Genomic DNA, 26,963 nt, shown 5'->3' with positions numbered 1-26,963 from the left:
AGACAAGAGAGAGGTGGGGAGTGGATTTTTGGAAACGTATTGTTGGTTTGCTGAGTGTCTGATCCCAGCCAAGGGGCAAGAATTGCTCCTATCTCAAATCCAATGCAAGGGGTCTCAGGAGAGCTAGATGAGGGTCTCCACAGTTGGGTCACAGTGATCTGGGGACAACTCTGGCCTGAGAAGTGTACCTCAATGATGAGGGGTGGGCTGGCCACCAACTTTGGTGGTATGCAAAGAAGTGGGGGTTAGGTTGGAGTCAGGTGTCACTTACAGACTTTAGCAGACTAGGAACATGTGTTTCCTGTGCACCAAATGTAGGTCACAACATGAGAGAGAGAGCTGGCACGGGGTCATCTTTGGTCCTATCCCAGAGATCCACCGAGGGGCAAGCAGAGCTGAGAGGAGGCGAAGGTGGGGTTGGATGCCTAGGGGCTAATAAATACCTTAGGTCAAGCACCAGTGGAATAGAGTTGAAGTCACCCAGGGCAAGGTAACTGCAAGGTGGCTAATCTATGTTTTCTTTTGGTGGCGGGGGGGGCCTGGGGGGCAGAGCTCTCCGAAGAACCCACAAAATACTCAAGAAAGGAAGCATTGACTTTAAAGCCCTGCCAGACTCAGAAAGCTTGGAGCCAGCAGATAACACAGCCAGTCAGTTCAGAACTTTCTTGTGACCCTCAGACCCTGGAGAGATCAGAAACCACAGCAGGCAACCTGGAGGAAGGATATCAGCAAGGCAGAAGCAAGAGAAAGGACAAGCACAGCTTTTTCCCCAAACGGAGGCTTCCTGTCGGCAGCTGCTCCTGGGCAGCCACATGCCCAAGGGGAACAATTTGACTTTAAATCACATTTGAAGTCTTGCATTGTATCCTGGCCTACACATGTTAAATACTGAACCTGAGCCTGGGTTTGTGACTTAAAGAAGTGGACAGAGAAGTCATAGGACCTGCTTGACTTTTTATACAAGGGCACAGGGAGAACTAGTGCCACCAGAGAAATCTATAGAGACACGGTAGGCAAAATTAAGTTGCTTTAGGACAGCGTTCCAGAAGTCCCATTTCTTCAGTGTGCCAGTAACATGGTACGCCTTACTTCATACACTCAGCACCCATTTACTAAGTTATACCTGGCAGTGGGGAGACAAAGGTGAAAGAGCCAAGGTCTCTGCCCCTGAGGAACTCAAGAAAATTAAGTGTAAGAAAATGTTAGAGGAATATCAGGAGAGGAAGAAAAGAACTTTCCATGCTGGGTTGGCTTTGGGCTAAAGGCGCAGTGGCGATGGCTCTGGAATTTAATAGTCCAGGAGTTACACACCTTCTCCTTGGGCCGCTGGCAAGTGGACAGTTTATGACATTCGCCCTGGGCTGTCCCTGGTGACTTAGCAGGGCTAGTGGACCTCTAGTGTTTTGGGCAGCCCAGCATCCAGAGCTTCCTTCAGTGAAACACCCCTCCTCCAAAATGTGCCTGCAGTCTGTGGGGTTGCTAATCACGTCTCCTCATGTACACCTCAAGAGGGGTGCATCCGTGTGACCCTACTTCTAGATCAGTTAAACTCCTGGTCACACTTACTGGACACTTGCTCTTTGCCAGGAACTATTTTTAGGGCTTCACATATATTAATTCATTTAATCCTCAGAACAACTCCATGAAGCAGGTACATCTTACAGATGAACAAATGGAGGGAAAGAGAGTTCAGTGACTTGCTGAGGGTCTTGCAGCTAGGAAGAGGCAAAGTCAGATTTGAACCTGTGTAGTCTGGTTCTTGTTGGCTGCAGGCGAGAGAGAGAGAGAGAGAGAGAGAGAGAGAGAGAGAGAGAGAGAGAGAGAGAGAGAGAGAGGAGAGAGAGGTTATTTCAGCTTTTCCAGCCTGTAAAGTAAAAGCAGGCAAGAAAAGAAGGGGTTGGGAGATGTTGAATGAGTCACCTACGATGTCTGCCAAATCTGTCTGGTCAGTTTTCTCTTTCTCTCTTTCTCTGTTATGTTTCTTTGTGCATGATTCAAACAGTTCTCCAATGTCAGACTCATTGCTTCACGAACCTTCATCTTTGAGAAGGCGTGCAATTTTATTTTGCAATTGATTTCATTGTAGTCTTTCTAGTCACGGGTGCCACCTGAAAATGGCAGATACCTTTACAGTTTCTGACAGCTGATGACAGACTGACCTCAATCTTTGATTGATGGCTGGTACGGATACTAGACTGTTTCGGGAGGGATGTTTGAACGAGGGGTGATTTAAAGAAATGGGCAGCTCAAGAGGGTATTTTTTATATTGCAAGATATTTGCTTTCCTACATAACCTGTTATCCCATGGTCCTGTATAATGAGTACTAGGATCACGAGAACCCCTTGAACATAGCACAGTGTGACCTAACCCTTGATTCCCTCCTCAACTGCCTTAAGGAGGCTGTGCAAAGAATACGGGTAACATTAACAATATGATGACAAGAAAAACCTGTAGGTCTGAGGCCCACTGAGCTCCCGGGCTCGTGCCTTCCTCTGTGCTCTGTTTCCCCCCTGTCCATGGCTGGGGCTGATGTCCATCAAAGTCCTTCAGTGTCAGCGTAGATATGGCTCTTCCTAACCCACTGCTGCTGCATCACAGAACCTGAGGGCTGTCGCAGCCCCACTTCTGACTTACCTGGGGAGCCTCAGCTGTTGATGTTGACAAGAGGTGTCTGTCCAGCTGCTGGTGCTGTCTCTCTAGTGAAGAAGGCCTCCTCTACTAAATGTTTCACGGCTCTTTTCTTAAATCCTGAAATAGTCACACTAATCCCTCGGCCCTCCTGCAACTCCCTGAAGATTACCAGACAATTTCTCTCTGGGTCGACTTGGATGAAATGTGGATAGGATCAAACAGCATCTCACCCTCTACTAAAAGATAATTAAAATTAAAATCACACCACACACGCCATGTACACACACATAAATCTTACATGTGTGTGTGTGTGTGTGACGTGATTTTAACTATCATTTATCTATGTATATATACATTATATTATATTTAAACATAAATATAATATATAATATTTATACAAATGTACATATACATTGTTAATGTACATATATATGTTAAAGATTTTATTTATTTATTTTTTTAAAGTATTTATTTATTTATTTTTGGCTGCGTTGGGTCTTCATTGCAGTGCGCAGGCTTCTCATTGCAGTGGCTTCTCTTGTTGCGGAGCACGGGCTCTAGGCGTGCGGGCTTCAGTAGTTGTGGCACGCGGGCTCAGTAGTTGTGGCTCACGGGCTTAGTTGCTCCACAGCATGTGGGATCTTCCCGGACCAGGGCTCAAACCCGTGTCCCCTGCATTGGCAGGCGGCTTCTTAGCCACTGCGCCACGAGGGAAGCCCTAAAGATTTTATTTGACTAATCAATGAAGGAACCAGGTAAACATTGTATTTTGAAGAAGAGACATATTTATAAATCAGAAATACTGAAATGAATGTGTAAATGGAAGCAAACTGATTTTTCCACAGGGGCTAGGGAAATCAATTGGACCTCTACCAGACAGGACAGAATTCTCACATCTATGTGAATCATCTTGCATTGCTATCAATTACTTACAACTGAAAAAGTTGTAAAATAGCTCAAAGGCAATGAAAGATTAGAATCACATAACCTGAGGGCTGTCCTCTAGACAATGCCTAGCTCTCCAGTAAAGCACCTCCATAGCATCTCTTTTCCTTAGGCACCATTTACGTGGGGGTAGCTTAAATGCCAGGGTTTCTGGGATTAATATTAACTCCAATGCTTCTTTTTCCTTGTTTCTCTCAGGGTTATTTGGTCCTTATGTAAACAGGGCTCCTGGAGGCCTGCACGGCCTGCGAGGGTTCCAGTATGGGGTGGAGAAGTCAGGCCTCCTCTGGGACCCTCCCCTTGTCATAATGACAAATGCTTTATTTGTATTGCTGTGAGGGGCAGGGGTGGGGGAGGGGGAGGTTGAAGCTCGAAGATTGGTACAGGGAAGTTGCAGGAAAGACAGGATAGGATCAAGTTCTGAAGTGCCTTCTGTGCTGTGCTAAGGATTTCAATCTTGACCTCAAAGGCAATGGAGAACAACCACAGCCTTTTTTTAAATTATTACTATTTTTTATTTTTTAATAGATCTTTACTGGAGTATAATTCCACAAGATGAGCCATGCCATCTCTGCATTTCACCTCCCCCTTCCTATCTCCTGACACATCGTCCGTTTCCTTACTGTGGTGTGTCTCACTTCACTGACCTATTCAAAAGACTGTGGTTGTATATATGCATTCACCACAGCAAGGAAACTGAAGATGTGTCAGGAGGTAGGAGGGGGAGGTGAAATGCAGAGATGGCATTGTCTCATCTTGTAGAATTGTCTTGAATAAATGACTTTTAGAGAATTTTCTGCCCATTACAAAGAGACACCTTTCACTCTTCTCCTTAAAATGTCTCCAGACTGTCCCACTATCACTTCCTGGCGCCTTGGGGCTTTCTTTCTCCAGTAGCTGCTAAGCTAGGAGAACATTCAGCCACCAACCTTTGTCCAACACCGACTCACTCATGTCTTCACTGCTTAACACCTTGGAACCACCCATAAGGAGGGCACAGCAGCAATGATTGCATTTTATGGAGGAGAAGCAGCCTTGTGGAGGGCTTGACTGAATGGCCTAGGGTCACCCAGCTGGTAAGTTGTCTGGCCCGAGTTGGAAGCCAGGTCTCTGGAACTGTGCCTGCTCTTGCTGGGTACCACACAGCCTCCCTTGCGTTCCTGTCCCAAGTCTCCTCTTCTATTCATAGAAAAATGGGAGCGGGTGGATGTTACATGGGATAGTCATCATTTTCTCTCTCAATTCTAAACTTCCGGGCAGCTTTTCTAGTTTTATTTGCAGTTCCACAGAGACAGTTAGCAGGTTTGTAAGTTGCTCACTCATTTTAGGAAATGAATTTTTATATTCACTCTCAAGCTGGTCATTTGTTTTTTTCAGAAGCTGCTGTCTCCCAAGGTGCAGAATCTGAAATGACAATTAGGATCTTAAGAGAGATTAAGGTGAAGAATAGACTAAAAAAGGAATAATTGGTTGGTCATTTGGCCAAGGAGTACGACAAAAATCAATTATAAATAACTTTTAACTCATTGAGTTGACTTTTCTCTTATAATCAAGATAAAACTCAAATGAAGATGGCTAGAAAGAAGATAAATTTTAATTTCCAGAAAGGCCCCTTCAGGCATCGCACAGGTAACAGATGGGTTCCCAGCTAGTTATCTATCTGGCTCTTGATGATATTAGCTGCAATTAGAGATCCTCCGAAAGCCTCAGAAAATGGCCCTTTTAAAAGTTCATTTTATCAGGTGGGAGCATCTTGTCGTCTCTGGGTTCCTGTTGAAATTTTATAATTAACTGACATGACAAGATAAAGATATTAACTCAAATGGCTTCCGTATTTCCTTTTGCCTTGTTTTACCAGGAGAATTTTATTCTTCCATAGTGTGTGAGTAAAAAACCAGAAGTTTGGGCATTTGGGAAGACAGCCAAGAAATGTCACCCCGTGAAAAAACAAAAACCATAGGAATAAAAACGATGACATTAACTAACTTCTGAGGAAATAATACATTTAAGTGATGATGGGTAAGTGAGAAGCATTTAGACCAAAGCAAGATTCCTCAAAGTGAATTGTAAATAGAAACCTACTAGAAAGAAAGAGTTCCATGGCCAAATAATTTCTGCAAATACTAATTTAAATCTTGTTGAAACACATTCTTTATTGTAGCACTTCTCAGAACTGTTAATATGTTAATGTACATGGCGAAGAGAAGCTATAATGGTAGGTATCTGCCAAATATGTTTTATCACAGAATCTTTTTTTTTGGTAAAGAAACCTACTTTGGCAAACTCCATACTAGAACTTTTTTTAAAATTTCAACAAAGGATTCTGATTATCTGCTTGTATATATTTCTACAAATAAATTTATTTATACAAATAAGTTTATACAAAAAACTTATTTACACAAAAGAATTGTAACATACCTCAGTATGTGCTGTGATTACAGAGAAGGAGAACTGAAAAAGAGAACTGGGTAGTAGGAAGAATTTGTCTCAGGCTCACCAAGCATTTCTCTGTAGGTGGGGGTGTTATTTGCTAGGGCTGCCATGACAATGTATTGTAGACTGGGTGGCTTAAACAACAGAAATTTATTTTCTCATTGTTCTGGAAGCTACAAGTCCAACGTCAAGGTATCAGCAGGGTTGGTTACTTCTGAGGCCTCTCTCCTTGGCCTGCAAATGTCTTCATTCTCTCTGTGTCCTCACATGGTCTTCCCTCTGTGCTTGTCTGTGTCCTAACCTCCTCTTCTCAATAAGGACACGAGTCGTACTGGAATAGAGCAGCTGTAATGACTTCATTTTACCTTAATTACCTCTTTAAAGGCTTCACTTTCAAATACAGTCACCTACTGAGGGTTAGGACTTCAACACATGAATTTTGAGAGGGCACAATTCAGCTCCTAATACTGGACTAGAAACATAAATTACCAAGAGCTCACTACACAGTCTGTAGAGATTATAACGTTCTTTGCACTCCAACCCAATCTTTTTTTTTTTTTTTTTTTGGCGGTACGCGGGCCTCTCACTGCTGTGGCCTCTCCCGTTGCGGAGCACAGGCTCCGGACGCGCAGGCTCAGAGGCCATGGCCCACAGGCCCAGCCGCTCCTCGGCACGTGGGATTCTCCTAGACCGGGGCACGAGCCCGTGTCCCCTGCATTGGCAGGTGGACTCCCAACCACTGCGCCACCAGGGAAGCCCCCAATCCTTTTTCAAAAAAAATTTTATTGGAGTATAGTTGATTTACATTGTTGTGTTTTCAGGTGTACAGTATAATGAATCAGTTATACATATACATATATCCTGTCTTTTCCAGGATTCTTTTCCCATACAGGTTATAACAGACTATCGAGTATACCCCAATCCTTCTTGAGCAGCCTTCTGAACCTGAGATGGTTTCCCCGAGGATGTTCCAACTGGGAGGAACCAGACTCACAGCCAGACACGGTCTCTTTGACCATTATACTTCCCAAGAAACTTAATATGCATTAGCTTGATGGTTGGTGAACTAATCTCTTGAAAGTTTGGCTGAGGTGACTCAGTTTCCCTGGCCCTGATCACACCTAATTGGATGGATAAAATGTGCTTTTTAAACTAACAAAGCTGGGGACGAGATATTGCCCGTGTGGTGCCTCTACCAAGGGAGCAGAGGGAAAGGAATCATCTCGGATAGGAGGTCACCTATGCCGAGGGACTCTGTATAATAACGGCTCACGTGTTCTGAACAGCGTTGGGCATTTCACGTCAGTATCATCTCATCTATTGCTTATAACATCTCTTTGAGATAAAGGTACTATTATTCCATCTAGATTGTAGATGAGGAAATGGAATTCTAAAGAAGGTATTTATTACAAACAAATAGGGAATAATCTGAAGGGAATAATCAAACAAGTAGGGAATAATCCTATGCTCTTATCTATCATCCCACATGCAGTTTGTATGCTCTCACTTGATCTTGTAAAGGAGCAGAAACTGTTTTTCTACCCTCTTAGGTACTGTAGCTAGGGCCTGTGATTTAAACTGAAAAAAGAGGAATTCCTTGGCGGTCCAGTGGTTAAGATTCCACGCTCCCAATGCAGAGGGCATAGGTTAGATCCCTGGTCGGGGAACTAAGATCCTGCATGCCACACAGTGCTGCCTAAAAACAAACAAACAAACCAACCTGAAAAAAGACAGAATAGCAGGAGAAAAGGCAGACAGATTTTATTAATATATTTACGTGCATGGGGACTTCACAGAAAAGAAGTGAAAACCCAAAGACATGGTTAGATTTGGGGCCTTATATATCATTTTAACAAAGGGTGATGAATTGTGAAGAAGTGATTAGATAAAGGAAATGAGGGTTGGAGCTCCTGGGGCAGGGGGTAAACTGTGGGAAGTTGACTAGGAACTGGGTGGTAGATAGGGTTGTTCAGTAAGATTTGTTATGCTGACTCTGTGACTCCCGGTGCCCTCTACAGTGATTAAGTTAGTTTTCTTCCGCTTTGGGAGAGAGGAACACTTTTACAAATGGAAATTTATGTCACCTTTATGAAAGGAAATATATGCCCTGGTTTGGGCAGAAAGGGAAAGGGCAGAGAGCTAGCTCTTCCTGCATCTCCTGTTTCTCAATTGCCTTTAACTTAAAATAATCAAAATAATACTGTGCCAAAGTGGCGTATTTGGGGATGACGTATTTGGATCCCCTTCAGATTCTACAACACTTAGAGTTGAGGGAAATGAAGGCAGGAATTGTCCAGGGTTACAAGGTTAAGAAGCAGAAACTAGATAATAAGCTGATCTTTCTGACTTCAAAACCACTAGTATATGTACCATATAAATAGAATTTTTTAAAATAAACTTTTAATTTTAGAACAGTTTTGGATTCACAAAGAAACCGCAAAGATGGTACAGAGAGTTCTTAAATATTCTGTATCCCTATTATGAATGTCTTACATCAGCGTGGGACCTTTGTTACAAAGAGGGTTAGCAAGTGACTAGACTGAGGCACTGAGAGGAGAGAGGAAGTTTAGAAACTGAAAATTAAGAGGAGGAAGTGGGGGCTTCCCTGGTGGCGCAGTGGTTGGGAGTCCGCCTGCCGATACAGGGGGATGCGGGTTCGTGCCCCGGTCTGGGAGCATCCCACGTGCCGCAGAGCGGCTAGGCCCGTGAGCCATGGCCGCTGAGCCTGAGCGTCTGGAGCCTGTGCTCCGCAACGGAAGAGGCCACAACAGTGAGAGGCCCGCGTACCGCAAAAACAAAAAAACAAAAAAAAAGAAGAGGAAGAGGAGTTGGATTCCGTGAATTCTAAGTTCCTTTCTCACGTTGAAACCAGGGATCTGGCGTCTGCAGGTAGAAAACTAAGACAGGCTTTCCTCCTGTATCAACTTTATTTCTTTAATTGCTCATTTCAAGCTAAAGCATTAAACAGAATCCTGATTCCTACTCCCTGGAGGCATTTCTTTGGCTAGAGTCACTGATTTAATGAAGATATAAACATGTCATGTGGGAACAGATCCCAGCTCATTGCTTTGTCCACACTTGCTTCTATAAAGAAGCTCTGTCCTGTTTCTTCTCTTCTCCACTGTGTTTTCTACTGTTTTTCTGGCTCCTTTGCACCCAGTTGTGGTGAGATAAACAATAGTAAAAGGTTTTTTCTTGATTCTCCTGGAGCATTTTAGTAAATACAGGTGAGAACTCACTCAGTACACAATCTCCTGTTTGGCCAAAGCAGTGCCCATTTCTGCCTTTATCTTAGGGTGAATGTCAGAGTTTGGAAAATTTTATTCTTGCTTTGTGAACTTGAGAAAAGTCACAGTTCATTATTTGTATCTTTGGTCATTTGCCACAAAACAAAACTTTTTTTTTGAAATTTATGCCTGCTAATACTTTTGTTTTTTTTAAGGTTTTAAAATTAAATCCTATATGTTAACTCAATCACACTAAATATTTACTGTAGCTTGTTGCAATATTTCCTCTTTTTTTTTTGACAAAGTACCCTAACTTTCTTCTATTTAACAGTTAACTTTTGCAAGTTAGCCACTTGCCCATTCACAATAGGCATCTGTAATATATTAATTATTGTCTCCAGGTGGAAAAGGAAAAATGTAGGAAGATATCATCATGCTTCAACTTGTCTTGCACTCATTTCCCCTCCTTGAAAATGGAGAGCTAAGGCTATTCTTCTATCAATTTTTCCATGTTTTTCTGTAGCCCCATGTAAGAAAAAACCTTTCATTTTATGTGTTGTCAGTCCCCTTGGGTTCACTTACATCAGCTTTGGCTGGGTTGATGTTTAAAACATTTTTAGAAAGGGTGAATAATTTATTTGAAAGCTAGTGGAGAAAGACACGTAAAAAAATTAGACCAAGTGAGTGGATTTGAAAGAAAAAATGTTACTGGGAACCAAAATATGGCTTAAAAAGGCGGGAGAGAGCTCTATTTCAGAAGAAAAAGTAAATGTTGTTTAAGTGTTCCCTTCAAATTACATATTATTCTGTGAATCTTCAGTGTATCCATGCAGATGTAAATATTTCTGAATTAGTAAACATGTCTTTAAAATATTGGCTTAAAGAAATGCTCCTAAATTTTGATACTGTCTTGTGACTTATGTTTATATCACATTACAATTGTGAACAGATTCACTACCTCTTTAAATAAATATCATCCATGCCCCATTTCCACAAGTTCTCTAAGAGTTTGAAAAACTATCCTGCTTTATTTTTATTCTAGACTCTACCTTGATAATGTTTAGAACTGATTCTGTCATATTTAAGAACGTTTTCCAGTTTCTAGCAACAAGCCCTACCCTCAAAGTTTTTCAAAAAACATTCTTGTTGATAAACCAGAAAAAAACCTGAGGCCCTGAAGGGATGATTTGTCCCAGCACACACAGAAGAAAAGCTAGAGATAAAAACCAGGAGACCTGCTGGACTTTTAGTGAACAGATGACCCCCACTGGGCATCTGCTAGGCCCTCAGGAGACGCCACTGGGACTGGGAAACTGGAGGATGAACCCTGCCCCTTGCCCTTGAGAACTTACCACTTAGTATGCTCTGCTTCTCATTTTAAGGTCATGGCTTTTGTCATACAATCTTGTTTTTTTTTTTTTTTCAATTTTTGAATTTTATTTTATATATTTTTTTATACAGCAGGTTCTTATTAGTCATCCATTTTATACACATCAGTGTATACATGTCAATCCCAATCTCACAATTCATCTCACCACCCCCCCGTCATACACTCTTTATTCAAAAAATGTCCCAACGACCTGAAAAAGCATATCTATCTATCTAGATAGATACATCTCTGTATATATCTGTGTGACTTTTCTGTACACCAGAAACTAACACACCATTGTAAATCATTGATACTTCAAAAACAAAAAAACCAAAAAAAAGTCCCAAAGATCAAACAGGTTGAAAGGCAACTGAGTTTACTGTATTTTATAACTTGAGTGTCTGTGAACGGATAAAAGATGTAGTCAAAATCCTTTCAGCTCAAGGTTTTGGCTGGAGCCTGGCAAAAGAGGTGGGAGGGGAGCTGCTCTGTGGCTATCCTTCCCCCTTTTTGCCTCCCACAAGACATGGAGCGTCCTCCAGCATGCCCTCTCCTTCCCCTGACCAACTATGGCCAAGCCTGTCCTGAGTTCCCAGGCTCGAAGGTGTCAGCCCTGGACGGGGAACTGCTTCATTTGCCAGCCCTCCTGAGGCAGCAGATCCTACACCTGATAGAACTCCCTGGGTAGCCTTTTAAAAATATAGATTCCTGGGGCTTCCCTGGTGGTGCAGTGGTTGAGAGTCCGCCTGCCGATGCAGGGGATGCGGGTTCGGACCCCGGTCCAGGAGGATCCCACGTGCCGCGGAGCGGCTGGGCCCGTGAGCCATGGCCGCTGAGCCTGCACGTCCGGAGCCTGTGCTCCGCAACGGGAGGGGCCCCAACAGTGAGAGGCCCGCGTACCGCACACACACACACACAAAAAAATATATATATATATATTCCTGATGCTACCCTAGATGTCCTGAATTAGATCTCCCTGGGATAGGGGCCTGGAAATCTATATATTGAAAAGCTTCTCAGATGATTAGCCTGGTTTGAGGACCAGTGTTCAAGGGATATTGCATTTAGGTATCAAAGGGATCAAGCTGGGACTTCCCTGGTGGCACAGCGGTTAAGAAGCCGCCTGCCAATGCAGGGGACGTGGGTTCGATCCCTGGTCCGGGAAGATCCCACATGCCGCGGAGCAACTAAGCCCGTGTGCCACAACTACTGAAGCCCACGCATCTAGAGCCCGGTCTCCACAACAAGAGAAGCCACCGTGATGAGAAGCCCGTGCACCGCAAGGAAGAGTAGCCCCCACTCGCCGCAACTAGAGAAAGCCCGCGGGCAGCAACGAAGACCCAACACAGCCCCCCAGAAATTAATTAATTAATTAATTAATTTTTTAAAAAGCGATAAAGCTGACAAGGCATCCACCAGCTGTTCTGGCAGGAGCAGAGAAGAGAGATGTTCATGGGACATTTAGCAAGGACAAATTTCTCTGATATATGATTGCAAATTAAACTGATTTATAATAACAACAATAATACATCCACATGTTAAAAAAAAGTCAAAACATGGGTTTGGATATAAAATGAAAAGTAAGTCACCACCCTACTTTTAGGAGCTTGTCTATTCTGTACAGGACAGAGGTTCTCCTTTCTGACTGCAATCTATGGAGACTGAAGAAATACAGATGTCTGGCCCCTTTCCTAGAATTACTGAGTCAAAAGGCCTAGGAATAGGAGCAGCTGTATTTTAAAAACTCTGTAGGTGATGCTGACCTATAGCTAGATTTGTGAGCCTACGGTTCATATGCTCCTTCAAATTATTACTTATGTATAAGGTTATCAGGTACTTTTGCTGGGAGTCTTTATTTTTAACCTATGATCCCTCAAAATTCTGACCTCTCAGCTTGGTCTCTAAGGGGAATCCACACAAATCTGAGCAAACCTGCTTGCCCCACAATTGTTTTTGTACAACACTGAATCTTTTTGTCTCTAGAAGAAGCATTTGTGCAGGAAACATTTGTGAAAATGTGGTTGTGAAATCATGATTATAGTAGCAACAGTAACATAAATCACAGGAAAAGAAAAATATTATCCATAAACCCTCCATCTATCCCTGTAAATCAAACTACTTTCATTTTTGCCTGTGACTTTTTCTATCCTTGTAAGCAATGGATACATAAATAATGGAAGAGTTGATGTGCCTCTCCAATCTACATTTGTATCTCCCTGAGATCCAACCAAAATAGTGAGTTGGTATTTCCAGATGCTTAAGCAATTACCCCAAATTATCTGGCTTTGAAACTTCTAAAGAAATAAAGGGGGCTTCCCTGGTGGCGCAGTGGTTGAGAGTCTGCCTGCCGATGCAGGGGACGCGGGTTCGTGCCCCGGTCCGGGAGGATCCCACATGCTGTGGAGCGGCTGGGCCCGTGAGCCATGGCCGCTGAGCCTGCGCGTCCGGAGCCTGTGGTCCGCAACGGGAGAGGCCATAACAGTGAGGGACTTCCCTGGCGTCGCAGTGGTTAAGAATCCGCCTGCCAGTGCAGGGGATGTGGGTTCGATTACCCTAGAGAAAGCCCACGCGCAGCAACGAAGACCCAACACAGCCAAAAAAAAAAAAGAAATAAAAATACTTCTCAAACATCCTCTACCAGAAGCTAAACGTGACAGTATTTTATTCTCAACTAGCTACTTAAAATCCCCCAAGAATGTATTTTAAAGCTCTTTCAAAATAACATGTTTTCCAAAAGTTTCAAATCTACCTTTTTCTTTTATGAGAAGCTGATAAGTGTCTAAATAACGATAAGGTGTTGGAGGCTTTGTCTTAGAGAGTGCGGTTCGGGGTATTTGGGGGCATTTATTTTCATATCTACATGTTTTATCTGCCTATAGTTCCCAACAGATGAAAATGACAATAAATATTTTTAAGACCCAGAATTTAATTTTTTCTTTATTGCTTGAAAGACAGTATCTTTCATAATTGGAGTCTGTGCAGTGTATTTATGTTTTATTATCCTTGGACATAGGGCTAAGCAACTTTATAAAACCCACAAGGCTTTTGAGTAATGTAAGCCTCTGTGATTCCCTCAGATTCTTTTTGGCGCTATCAATATTTCATCGTTTACCATTTGCTGCATGGTTTGGAACACTTCTGTCCTCCTTCCAACCCAATAAAATTCTGTAGTTTAAGCAGCAGCTTCAGGAAATGAGGGGGGTGAGATTGGCTGGGGTCTTCTGAAGCAGGGGGACAGGAACAGGCATCTAAACCTACTTTAAGATGAACCTTTTATATTCTTAGGCCCACAAAAGAGAGTTTTCAGAGTTGGAGTTGAAATATAGGAGACTGGGCATTTTATATTTTCTGAAAGGAATCTTCTCTGATTCACGTGGAACTTCAGTGTTGCTGACATAAAACTGCGACCCTTAGAAAATCAAACTGCACACAAATACATTTAAGAATTTATAAGCATGTTCTTGGCACAGACTCTAAAAACAATAAGTGAGTTTAATTGGTTTTCTAATTTTATAGGGTACCTTTCTTCAGCTACTTGCCCAATAAAAAGTGGAATTTTTATTTTGAAGTTGCCGTTAGCATTCAATAAAAGTGTATTTTAATTTTCAGTGACTTGGATGGCCTTTGTCCCTGTGTACTACACCATGGGCATAGGTTACTTTCCTGCTAGTAATAAGAAAACTCTATTGTCATCCTCGGAATGCCGCTCCTCATTAGAAGCAAATTGGCTTACAGCAAAGTGATTCAGTTATACATATACACACATCTATTCTTTTTCAGACTCTTTTCCCCGTATAGGTTATTATAGAGTATTAAGTAGAGTTCCCTGTGCTATACAGTAGGTCCTTGCTGATTATCTATTTTATATATAGTAGTGTGTGTATGTATATATTGCTGTATACCTGAAACTAACACAACATTGTAAATCAACTATACTCCAACATAAAATGAAAAAATTTTTAAATGTTAAAAAAAAAAGAAAAAGAGAGAGATAAGGAGAAAAAAAAAAAAAAGCAAACTGGCTTGCCGCATGCTGCCTAGACTGGTACCTGTCTCCCCTAAGACCCTTTTCTGTCTTGCGGGTCAGTGTTGTTGAATCCACCATGTATGTTGCTGTCATTGTGTACTAATGGCCTAAGTGCAGATAGGATACATGTTTATACTCAAGAATGATGGGTCCCCCATACTAGGGTTGGATGAATGGTAGTCACGCCTAGACACAGCTTAGTCTGATTATGCCATTAGGCATCTCATAGCCTTCTTCATCTGGGGAGTGGGGTGTTTCCCAGGGGAACTCGGATCCGTTGTCTGATGCCCACTGCTTTATTCCCATTGATAACTCATTGTCTTTCTCTAGTCTGTTTTGTAGCTTCCCATCCACAAAAACCAGGGGAATATGTATCTGTGCATGGTACAGTGTGGCTTGTTTGTCACGCCACTGCTATATTTGACTGTTATAACTGGAGACCTTTATAAGCATTTGATCATCAAGTTTTATTGTTACACAGCATGCCAGAAGCTATACAATACATGGTCTAATGGCCCAGTAGGAAATATTTCCTGGAAATTCCTAACTTAATGACATCCTCTGTAGTAGATTTAACCTGAAATAAAAGAGCCAAAAGATACTGGAATATACTAGAGTTCCACTCAGTCATGGAGAGTTGGTTCAATTCATCATTATATCATATGACTAAAAATTCTCCCAGAGCAATACCACTCAGGTTTGCAGATTTCCACTTGACCTTGTCAGATTCCAAAAGCTGAAGGGGTCTTGGCAAACATATGGCTTTACCCTTTCAGGTATCTGATATAATCGTGTTAATAAACAATATCCTTCTGTTGCTCCAAGCCTCCCTGAAGGCAACAATGCAATATTGAATTTCCCTTATTGCATAATCCATTTATTCTTTCCTTTATACCCAGCTACTATTTCTCCTTCTCTCCATTTGTCATTGATTTTTTTCTTTTTTTTTTTTTTTGCGGTACGCGGGCCTCTCACTGTTGCGGCCTCTCCCGTTGCGGAGCACAGGCTCCGGACGCGCAGGCTCAGCGGCCATGGCTCACGGGCCCAGCCGCTCCGCGGCATGTGGGATCTTCCTGGACCGGGGCATGAACCCGCGTCCCCTGCATCGGCAGGCGGACTCTCAACCACTGCGCCACCAGGGAAGCCCCTGTCATTGATTTTTGACACAAACTTTTCCACCTTTTTAAGGGATGTTAGGTTCAGCCACAGTGCTGGTCCAGATTTCTGGCAGTAGTACCAGTCTAGCAAGTGCCTCCCCCTTAGTCCACCCCTGTTCATATAGAGTATGGTCACATAGATACAAAACTAGTAGGCTATCTCTACCACTGGGCAACACAGCTGAACTCACTGTCAACTTGAATTTTGCCAGATAGAATAAAGACACAATGCAACCCATGAGGCCCTTAGGCATAAAGATTTAAAGGGTGTAGTTACAATTTCTTGCTTAGAGATCATCCCCGCTTCATCCTGCTTCTAGGACCCATAGTTGCAGCCTTGGTCCCAGAACCACTGCATCAGTTAGGAAAAAAGAAAGTTAAGGTGATGTGGGGAATACTTGTATAGTAGTATTAGCATCCTCTGCACACCCTCCCTCAACTCCCCTAGAAAAGCAGAGGGAATCTATTGAGTGAGGAGCCCTCCTTGGCCCCCTTCATGTTGAGTGTGAGCACACACTCAGGAAGGTATGTAAACCAGCCCTACATGCCTTTATCTCCCCCAGTTTTTGCAGTAAATGTTTCAATTGCCCATGCCAATTCTCTATCAAATCTCTCCTCTGAGGATGATAAAAAACATGATTTGTCCATTTGATGTGGTATCTCTTTGCCCACTCTTGGACACTATGGGCTGTAAAGTGTGTTCCTTGGTCTGAAGAAATGTAACTCATTTCTTGGTCCAGACTGGTACAGTATCTTCTGCTCTTCTCCTTTTGTAGTGTTTTGAGCATTTACATCTACCACTGGGTATGCAAAGCCCAATGTGAAGTAAGTGTCTATTTCTGTCAGGACCCATTTATAGCCTCCTGGGGCTACCGGCAGTGGCCCACTATAGTCTACTTGCCAGCTATGCTTGGGAACCTGCCGCACAGCCAACTGTACTCCCTGTCTTGTTGGCAGACAGGACAGTTCTGGTTGGCATTTTGTGCCTCTGTGGGTGAAGGAAGATTATGTCAATAATCAGCCCTCTCAACATTGCTTTCGCTCCTCCCAGAGCCTCTTATTTCATGGACCCAGTTGAACACCTTGAGTGAGGGCACCAGCTTGAGTGGTTGCACCGGCAACCACTTGCTGGTTCCAATCACGGTCCGATCTGGGAAAGAGGTTGTCCTCCTGGGCATTGACATGTCCTATTTAATGCTCCCCTTAAATTCCCATAGTGATTTCCATAGGACCATACCCCATATGGACATCCACTTAATAATCCAGTTTTCCATTGCCCATCTGCCTGACCCTGTGGCCAAGCCACTGGCCACTGCCCAAGAGGAGGAATACACCCAGATTTTGGGTCTCTAATTGTTGTTCACTGCAGGGAAAACACATGTAGTCCAGCTCACTGAGCTGATTTGTTCTCAACTTTTTCAATTATAGTTTTTCCATTAGTTGGTCACAGTGTGCAGCCTTCGAAAGAGGAAGCTGCCCATCCGCTTTAGAACTGCCATCCATAAGCCAATCAGCTTTTTGTAGGTTACTTGAGAGTTATTCATAAAATACCACCCATGTGTCAATAGGATACAGTAGCTCCTCAGATGGTTCCAAAGTCGGCCCCAGAGGAAATGAGGCTACCTGCTTGTGAATATGATGAAAACCTCCTTGCCTTTCTCCAGAAGCATGTCCCTGAATAAACCACTTCCATTTTATTATGGAGCTCTTCTGGGCACTGGCTTCCTTATTGGAGAGTTTCTCCAACATCACCCAAGACATAATGCTATAGTGTTTCAGGTTTCAGGATTATTTTACGTCCTTCAGTCACAGAGGCAGCTTCAATTAATACCCAATAATAGCAAGCCAATAATTGCCTCTCAAATGACTTGTACCATACTGCTGCATCTGAAAATTTTCTGGCCCTAAATCCCAGAGGTCACCACTGGGCAGGGTTCATGGGCTGTTGCCATAAACTCCAGTCTGTGTTACATATGAGTCGAAGATACTTCCAAAATCTTATCGGAGTATGAATCATAATGGCCCAATTTTGATTGAGCCATTGTTTTTTGCTGTTGTTATAGCTACTTTTCAAATTCTGCTTTCTTTCATGTAGTTTTATGATAGGAGTTAGCAATACTCCCAGATGTGGAATATGCATTCTCCAAATCCAGACCCTAAAGATGCTGTGCTCCTTACTTAGTGCCAGGGGTAGGTATGACACCTGTTTATTTTAGTTGCCGTGGAATGTCAGGGGTGGCTTCTGCCCAGGTTATTCCTAAGAATTTTACTGTTTGGGTGGGCTCTGGGATCTTTGCTGGATTTGTCAGCTATCCTCTGTTGGTCACGTGTGTTGCCACTGCATTTAAAATGTGCTTGCTTGTTCCTCAGTTCCTGATATTATCATGATATCATCAATGTAGCATATTATCGAACCAACTTATGGCAGTCAGCTGGTGAATTCAAATAACCCTGGGGCTGTACAATAAATGTAAATTGGGACCCTTCCCAAGTGAAAGCAAACTGTGGTTGGCTCTTTTCTTAGATTGTGTTGAAGAAAAAAGCATTTGCAAGATCAATCACTGAGTATCAATCTCTGTGTTGAAGGAAAAAAGCATTTGCAAGATCAATCACTGAGTACCAATCTCCTCTCCCTTGTATTTTTATACTGTTGCAACCATAGCAGGGACACCTAATGTTGTAGGCGATACTACTTTATTCAAGCCTTGATAATCTACTGGTAGTCTCCACGAGCCATCACCTTTTTCATGGGCCACACAGGGCTAATGCACAGAGAATATGTTGGCACCAGCACTCCAACTTCTAATGTGTCATTAATTAAAGTGCAAATCTCTTTTTGTCCACTAGGCATCCAACACTGCATCAAATTAACAACCTGTGTAGGGGCAAGCAAATCTATAGGTTCTCACTGAGTATGTCCAATCCACGAGAGCCAAAAGGCAAACTTACATGCCTTCAGTTTCACAATACAAGATATAGGAAGTGTTCCCCAATCAGACATAATATCCATCTCAGTAATAACATTCAGGTGGAGGAAACACAACCACTTCACATGAAGTCTGTTCAAATGTTCCAATTTTCATCCAAACTTTCACCTTAATCCCATCACGGTTGCAGCTTCACATGCTCCCAAGCTAACTGTGGCCTTCTTTAGGTTTTGAAATCACCCAGAATAGTTTTTGTCCACCCTCTGGTCACTTTACCCACACATATGCACATGGTCTTTGGTCCCCAGCTAGGGATCAGGCCAAGGGACCTTGGCCCTTTTGTCAATCTTCATCCCAATTAATTTGCTGACCTTCGCCCCCTGTGATACAAGGTCAGGTTTTTCATTGCCATCTTTGCCTTCTGGCTTTAAAAATTCCTCCAGACTAGAGTAAATAGAGTGGATTTGTTTAAGGCCCTTTAATGTTGGGGTACCAGCAGGAGCTCCATCAGTCCACTCAACCTCCAGTAGTGCCTCATTAAGATGTTTTGACCCCATCAATGTCCTCCATATTCTGCCCATTTCTTTTTTTTTTTTTTTTTTGCGGTACACGGGCCTCTCACTGTTGTGGCCTCTCCCGTTGCGGAGCACAGGCTCTGGACGCGCAGGCTCAGCGGCCATGGCTCACGGGCCCAGCCGCTCTGCGGCATGTGGGATCTTCCCGGACCGGGGCACGAACTCATGTCCCCTGCACTGGCAGGCGGACTCTCAACCACTGCGCCACCAGGGAAGCCCCTCTGCCCATTTCTTAATAACTATATGAATATTTCCATCCTGGTGGGACTAGCTCCTTTGAAACCACTAGGTGGTGTTCTGCGAGACTTTGAGGAGCTTTGCTCTTTTATGTTTTAGAGCAGAAAGAATTTAGCAAGAGGCAAAGTGGTAGATAAGAAGTGATTGATTAACATAGGATGCCTGTGAGGCTTATAAGCGGGTAGGCAAGAGGGTGCCTCACCCTGAGAACTTAGTGGGCTACAGTTTTATAATTAAAGGGAAAAAAAGGAGGGAGAAAAGACCACCTTCTTTCTCATTCTTGAATAGACGTCATGCTTCCATCATCAACTCCCACTCCAGGTTGGGCAGGGGAGTTCTCTTGTCCCTACAAGGTCAAGCCAGGACTGTCACGGCATGATGGAAATGAGCAAAAAGGCAGTAACGTATGCTAAAAGTAGTAAGTTATCTCAGGTTTTAGTATAATGTCACCTTTTCCTTACATTTTTGTTTTTAATGTGCCTAGAAGAGCATGTCCTAGGAATCATTAACTTACCGAGCTCACTGGGCAGGATGTTTTATTTTTTATTGTTTTGGGGCATGTCTCATGCTTCTGTTGCATGGTTTTGTTGTTAAGCAAGCCTGCTTGGTTTTGTGGTTAAGCAAACCTGCTTTCTTGAGTGATTATCTATAGTGATTAACTTACAGGGGTCTCCCATACGTCTTTTTTTTTTTTTTTTACTTACAATCCCCTAGTGGGATTAACTATTTAATTATCTACTTTGTCCCTTTACTCTGTCCCTATCACCTTGACTATCCCTCTTTCCCCCCTATGCTTTTGTGAATGGATCCAATTTTCTTAGACTAAGGGTAAACTGAGATAACAATTCTGATATGGTCTCTTGAACTGTTGCTTGATTTTGCAGCAGTAGGTTTACATGGGGTGTCTGTGCAAAAGGGGCTCCCTTAATCACAGCATTTGCTATGATCTAAGTTAAGGAGCATATTACATAGGTGCACATCCTGGTCATCGTAAAGCCAATCCAGCATGGACTGCATATGCAGCATATGGGCTGCCTCATGTGGGGAGTTCCACTCAGCATTTAGGGAGGGGAGCCATCAGCTAACATTCTCAGGGAAAAGAAACCTTACAGTGTCTTTTATCCAGTCCCTCAGGCTAGCTGTCCCTTCAGGAACAACCTACTGTGTGTTTGGATCATATATAGCCATCTCTGATTTCTGATTGTTCAATAGTAAGCTGTAGGTCCTGTATCAATCAAACATGCTCTTGTACTCTGCAGCATTCAAAGCCAAGTAGACCAGTTCTAAGTTAAGTCACACTCATTACCCATTTTAGTAAAAGTTCAGGAAGCTGATGATATTGATCTACAAAATGAGGTAGCTCCTTCACACTGTATCCTTTGGTTTAATAGTTTCTTGGTTTTTCACACCCTTAATACCTGCTTTCCTTCACCACCTGGACTACTTCCTTGGTGACCAGAGGTTGTAGAGGTATTATCTGTTGTGCCAGCATCATTTGTCCCTTTGGTAGTAGCCCTGAGGGTAGCAACCATAGCTCTGACCCACCAAACCCAAGCATGGCCCAGTGCCAGGATCTGCCTCAATGCTCCTTTTACTTTCATTTTAGTAATTACAGATAAAAATAACCAAGGGATTATGTATTTAACTTGTTTCTCATAGTTTTCCATTTTTTTCTGAATCCAGTTGGCCAGCTCTCTGGGAGTTGGGGCCATCATTTCTAATTCCCATTGGTAACCTTTATTTCTGTAACTGATAGGAGTGTAGCTGACGTCTCATCCCTATTTTGAGAGATGAGAGAACTAAAGTGCAGAGAGGTTATGTAGCACGCCCAAGGTCACACAGCAAGAGAATGACAGAACCAATATTTGAAACCAGGCCTATCTGACTTCACGGCCTTGCCCTTAACCATTAGCAACACTTCCTTCTATAAACAGATTCTAAACCTTAAAAACTAGAAGCTGGGCTTCCCTGGTGGCACAGTGGTTGAGAGTCCCCCTGTCGATGCAGGGGACACGGGTTCGTGCCCCGGTCCGGGAGGATCCCACATGCCGTGGAGCGGCTCGGCCCGTGAGCCATGGCCACTGAGCCTGCGCGTCTGGAGCCTGTGCTCCGCAACGGGAGAGGCCACAACAGTGAGAGGCCCACGTACCGCAAAAACAAAACAAAACAAAACAAAACCAAAAACACCTAGAAGCTTCTCCCATCCCATTGGGCATTTTTTATATTATTCCATGGAAATTTCGTCTCTTCAACTATCCCCCTCTTCTCCCTTTGAGATTGGACAGTCCACTCAATCTTGCTTAGCTTCAGATGTGTGTTGGGGGCCAGGAACATCCTCTGGGCTCCTCTTTGGGCTTTTTATCTGCTTCTACCCCAGGACCTTTGCTGGGCAGGAGGAGATGGCAGTTCAAATAGATTAGTGATTCTTAAACTTGGTTGTATGTTGGAATTACCCAGAGAGCTTTAAAAAATACTAATGCCCAGGGTCACTTCCTAAAGAGCCTGATTTATTTGGTTGATTTCTGTCTTAGTCTTTTTGGGCTGCTATAACAGAATACCATAGACTGGGTGACTTATAAAGAATGGAAACTTATTTCTCACAGTTCTGGAGGCCAGAAAGTCCAAGATCAAGGTGCAGAAAATTTGGCATCTGGTAAAAACCCACTTTTTGGTTTATAGACAGCCTGTCTTCTTGCTGAGTCCTTACATGGTGGAAAACGTGAGGGAGCTCTCTGGAGCCTCTTTTATAAGGGCACCAATCCTATTCATGAGGGCTCCACCCTTATGACCTAACTACCCCCCAAAGGCCCCACCTCCACATACCATCCCACTGGGAATTAGGTTTCAGCAAGTGCATTCTGGGGGGACATAAACATCCAGTCTGTAGCAACTATTAGTGGGTTGAATGGTTACTCCCAAAAAGGTATGTTCACTTCCTAGAAACTGTGAATGTAACTTTATTTGGAAAATGGTTCTTTGCAGATGTAATTAAGCATATTGAGATGATATCATCCTGGATTATCCCAGTGGGCCATATTTCCAACAAGTATCCTTATAAGAGACACCCAGAGGAGAGACACATGCAGAAGAGGAAAAGGACAGGTGAAGATGGAGGCAACTATGCAACCACAAGCCCAGGAACATCTGGAGCTACCAGAAGCTGGAAGAGACAGGAAAATCCACCATCCCCCCCACCCCCGAGCCTTCAAAGGAAGAGCGGCCCTGCTGACACCTTGATTTCAAACTTCCAGACTCTAGAACAGTGAGAGAATAAATTTCTGTTGTTTTAAGCCACCATGTTTGTGGTGATTTGTTGCACAGTCACAGAAAACTAATACAGTTGGGGCATGGCCTGGGCATCGTATATTTTAATCCCTGGGTGATTCTAATGCACAGCTAGGGTGGGAACCCCTGGAATAGGGCATTTAAAATTTTTTTTTATTGGAGTATAGTTGATTTACAATGTTATGTTAATTTCAGGTGTACAGCAAAGTGAATCAGTTATACATATACATATACCCACTTTTTTTTTTTTTTTTTTTTTTTGCAGTACACGGGCCTCTCACAGTTGTGGCCTCTCCCGTTGCAGAGCACAGGCTCCGGACGCGCAGGCTCAGCGGCTATGGCTCACAGGCCTAGCTGCTCTGTGGCATGTGGGATCTTCCCAGACTGGGGCACGAACCCGTGTCCCCTGCATCGGCAGGTGGACTCTCAACCACTGTGCCACCAGGGAAGCCCTACCCATTCTTTTTAAAGTTTCTTTTCCTGTAGAGGCCATGGAATAGGGCGTCTCGGAAACATCTCCCCTAGTAGTTTTCCTCAGGTCTGGGCGTAAATGCTTTTTGCAATATTGTGATTTCTTGGGACTTCCTTGGAGGACCAGTGGTTAGGACTCCATGCTTCCACTGCAGGGGGGTGTGGGTTCAATCCCTGGTTGGGGAACTAATATCCCGCATGCCATGCGGCGCCACCAAAAAAAAATAATTGTGATGTCTTCTTACTTACGTTTTTATTATCTTTTAACAGAGCAAATATTTGGTGCACTATGGAAGCAGTCAGGGTATACAAAGTTTATGGTGCTTAAAAATATATACACTGCATACGTATATAAGGTATAAAAAGCTTTATGTACAGGTATATAGGTATCTGTATCTTGAGTACAAATCCCTATACCCAGGATTTTTCCCTTTAAGCCTGCTTGGGCTGTATCTGCTACTTCTTTGTCTGATTTATGAACTATCCTGTCCCTTTTTTCTCCTGCCTTCCTGCTGCCTGTTCTTGAGCAGTTTATTCCAGGGCTCATTAGCACCGCTGGAAAGACTAGCCTGAGGAAGGAAAAGGGACGATGCCAGCTGCACACCTGCGGTTGCTCCGTCTGCAGGGCTGAGGAGAAGTTGAGTGGCAAGGAGGAGATGGCCTTTGTGAGGTTTCTGGTGCTCTTCCCTGTCTCTGTATCACTAGACAGGGAGATACTGTTTCTGATGTGTAGTCACTTTTCAGTATAAACCTTGAGGATGAAAATGCTGGAAAATGCTTGGCAGTATCTGTACTCAGATAAAGAGACTTTGTTACTCTCTTAAGGGAGTGAGGAGCAACTGAACTGATATTCTGAGAGTTTCCAGGGACTGGGATTCAACATATATTTTTGTTTGTTTTTATTTGTACTTTCAACACAAATTTGATAGTCTCTGAGGCCTAAGATTTCTCCATCATACCCTGTCTCTTCACACACACACACACACACACACACACACACGCTATATCTATATCTATATACACACTCATACTGATATATATTGATATATATGTAAAAACATATATATTGATACTGATATATACACCGATATATTCTACAGTGTGGATTACCCTCAAAAACATTATGCAAAGTGAAAGAATCCAGGCACAAAGGCTACATATTGTATGATGCCATTTATATAAAGTGTCAAGAAAGGGCAAACTTATAGAGTCAGAGAGTAGATTAGTGGTTGCCTGAGGCTGGAGGTGGGAATAGGGATGAACTACGAATGGGTAGGAAGGATCTTTCTGGGGTGATGGAAATGTTCTAATGGATGAAAATGTGATGGTTGCACAACCTGGTAAATTTACTAAAAATCATAAACTTAAAATTATTTTATGGTATGTAAATGACACCTCCATAAACTTGTTTAAATATATGTATATGTATGTATGTATGTGTGTGTATATATATATATATATATATATATATATATATATATGTAATATATAATTTAACCCTGTTACTATCAGAGTCGCACATTACATTTTTTCATCTTTAGTGGCAGAGCCTCCTTCGCTTTGAAGGGCCTGGGCACCGTGCACCTGTCCAGTTCTGGGAAGTCAAGAGGCCAACACCTGTGAGTGTAATCTGAGGCCCAAGGAGTTTTACTCACCAGGCCTTCAGGTTATTCCAGGGCCTTTCTCCTGCTGGATAGTTTGGGAAAATGACGCTGTTTTTTCCTCCAGTCAGCATCGTACTGAGATATGTACAAAGGTTTTTTTTATCATCTTCCACAGGAAAATCATTAAAACCATATTACTACTATAAACTCTACATAGGGTCTTGGTTTTACTTCCTGTATCAGTCAGGGTGGACTGGGTTATGCTGCAGTAGCAAAAGATATCCAAATCTCAGTGACTTAAAAGAACAATAGTTTATTATACACTTTTGTTACATAATGTTGAGGGTTGGTGGGGGGCTCTTCTCTGTGTGGTCCTTACTCAGGGATTCAGGCTGACAGAGCCTCCACCATCTAGATGTTGCCAGTGCCACGGCAGGAGGAAGGAAATATGAAGCATTATATACTGTTTTTTTAAAATTTTTAATTTCATTATTATTTTTTTTAGTTGAAGTATAGTTAATTTACAATGTCATGTTAGTTTCAAGTGTACAGCAAAATGATTCAGTTATACATACATACATATATATGTATATATATTCTTTTTCAGATTCTTTTTCCTTATAGGTTATTACAAAATATTGAGTATAGTTCCCTGTGCTATACAGTAGGTCCTTGTTGGTTACCTACTTTATATATAGTAGTGTGTATCAGTTAATCACAAATTCCTAATTTATCTCTCTCCTGCCCTCCCCATACTAGTTCTTAAATGCTTCTACCCAGAGGTCACAAGCGTCTCTTCCATTCATGTTTTATTGGACTGAGCAAGTCATATGACATCAAAGGAACAGAGAAGTGTAATCCTCCCTCCTGTGAGGAAATAGAGAGGAACCCAAAGTGGGTGGACAATAATAATGCCTGTCACACCCACTCTCACCAGAAGGCAGCAGAATGGTGAGGGCTTACAAGGTGCCCTCTGCTGGGGGAGGGTGACCAACTGTCCCGTTTTGCCTGAGGAGTTTCCTCAGGACATGGCACTTTCTGTGTTAAAACTGAGAGAGTTTCAGGCCAATTGAGATGGTGGGTCACCCATGCTATGTTCTGCCTTGGGTTGCACATCCTGAGGATGGTGGATGGAGGCATCTCTCTGCCCATGAATACACCTTTCAGAAAGTCAGCTCCAGGGACTTCCCTGGTGATGCAGCGGTTAAGAATCCACCTGCCAATGCAGGGGATACGGGTTCGAGCCCTGGTCTGGGAAGATCCCACATGCCACGGAGCAAGTAAGCCTGTGCACCATAACTACTGAGCCTGCACTCTAGAGCCCTCGAGGCACAACTACTGAAGCCCGCGTGCCTAGAGCCCGTGCTCCGCAACAAGATAAGCCACCGTAGTGAGAAGCCCAAGCACTGCAACAAAGAGTAGCCCCCGCTTGCCGCAACTAGAGAAAGCCCGTGTTCAGCAACAAAGACCCAACACAGCCAAAAATAAATAAATAAATTTATTTTTAAAAAATCTAAAAATTGAGGTTACTACAGAGTTCTCACTGACTTCTAACTCTAAGAGGGAACTAGAGTACTGTCTCCCCTGTCAGGGCCTAGAAACTTCCCTTGCTCATTCAAAAGCCATCAGTGTTAGCCTTCACCACATGCCTGAGGCTTTGGTTGGTGAGAGCCCGTCTCTGGCTTCAGGACAGCCACCTCATGCTGTGAATGGGGTAGGGGGGTTGTCCTTGAACCACCATTCAGAGAGACAGCCTCCCGCCTTGGAATAAACCTGCATTTCACAGAAGGACAAAGAGGTCTCTCAGATGCTTTAATAACTATACTACCAGTGATCACACTTCTGTCCGAGTGCTTACACATACTATGTTATTAAAAGCTTTTTAAATCCCAGTATGACAACCAAGGATAACCAGACTGGAGAGTTACTTGCACAAGTTCACAGAGTGGAAAGTAGCAGGGAAAGGGTCCTAAGACTGCCTCTTAAATCCCCAACTCAAAGGCCTTACTATGCCCATTTCAGTCTATGAAGTGAGTCTATCCCATCCCAAGGGGGTTACCTGCAGCTGATGAAG

The 26,963-nt window shown here is 43.1% G+C and overlaps 1 protein-coding gene across 1 annotated transcript in view; it reads left to right on the top strand.

Moving 5' to 3' along the window:
* Positions 1-19,904: 19,904 nt before the first annotated feature.
* The window catches only part of LOC308617934 (uncharacterized protein), a gene marked incomplete at its 5' end in the record, with an annotated part of 56,407 nt that continues 49,348 nt past the window's right edge, over positions 19,905-26,963 (top strand). The window contains 3 exons of the mRNA XM_081235344.1: positions 19,905-19,947; positions 22,512-22,791; positions 24,827-24,904. Coding sequence (XP_081091470.1) covers positions 19,905-19,947; positions 22,512-22,791; positions 24,827-24,904 — 401 coding nt within the window. The remainder of the gene's footprint in view (positions 19,948-22,511; positions 22,792-24,826; positions 24,905-26,963) is intronic.

The sequence above is a fragment of the Mesoplodon bidens genome (assembly GCF_964165515.1).
Source record: "Mesoplodon bidens genome assembly, chromosome: 5".
NCBI lineage: Eukaryota > Metazoa > Chordata > Mammalia > Artiodactyla > Ziphiidae > Mesoplodon > Mesoplodon bidens.
This window is presented reverse-complemented; position numbering and strand designations above follow the sequence as displayed.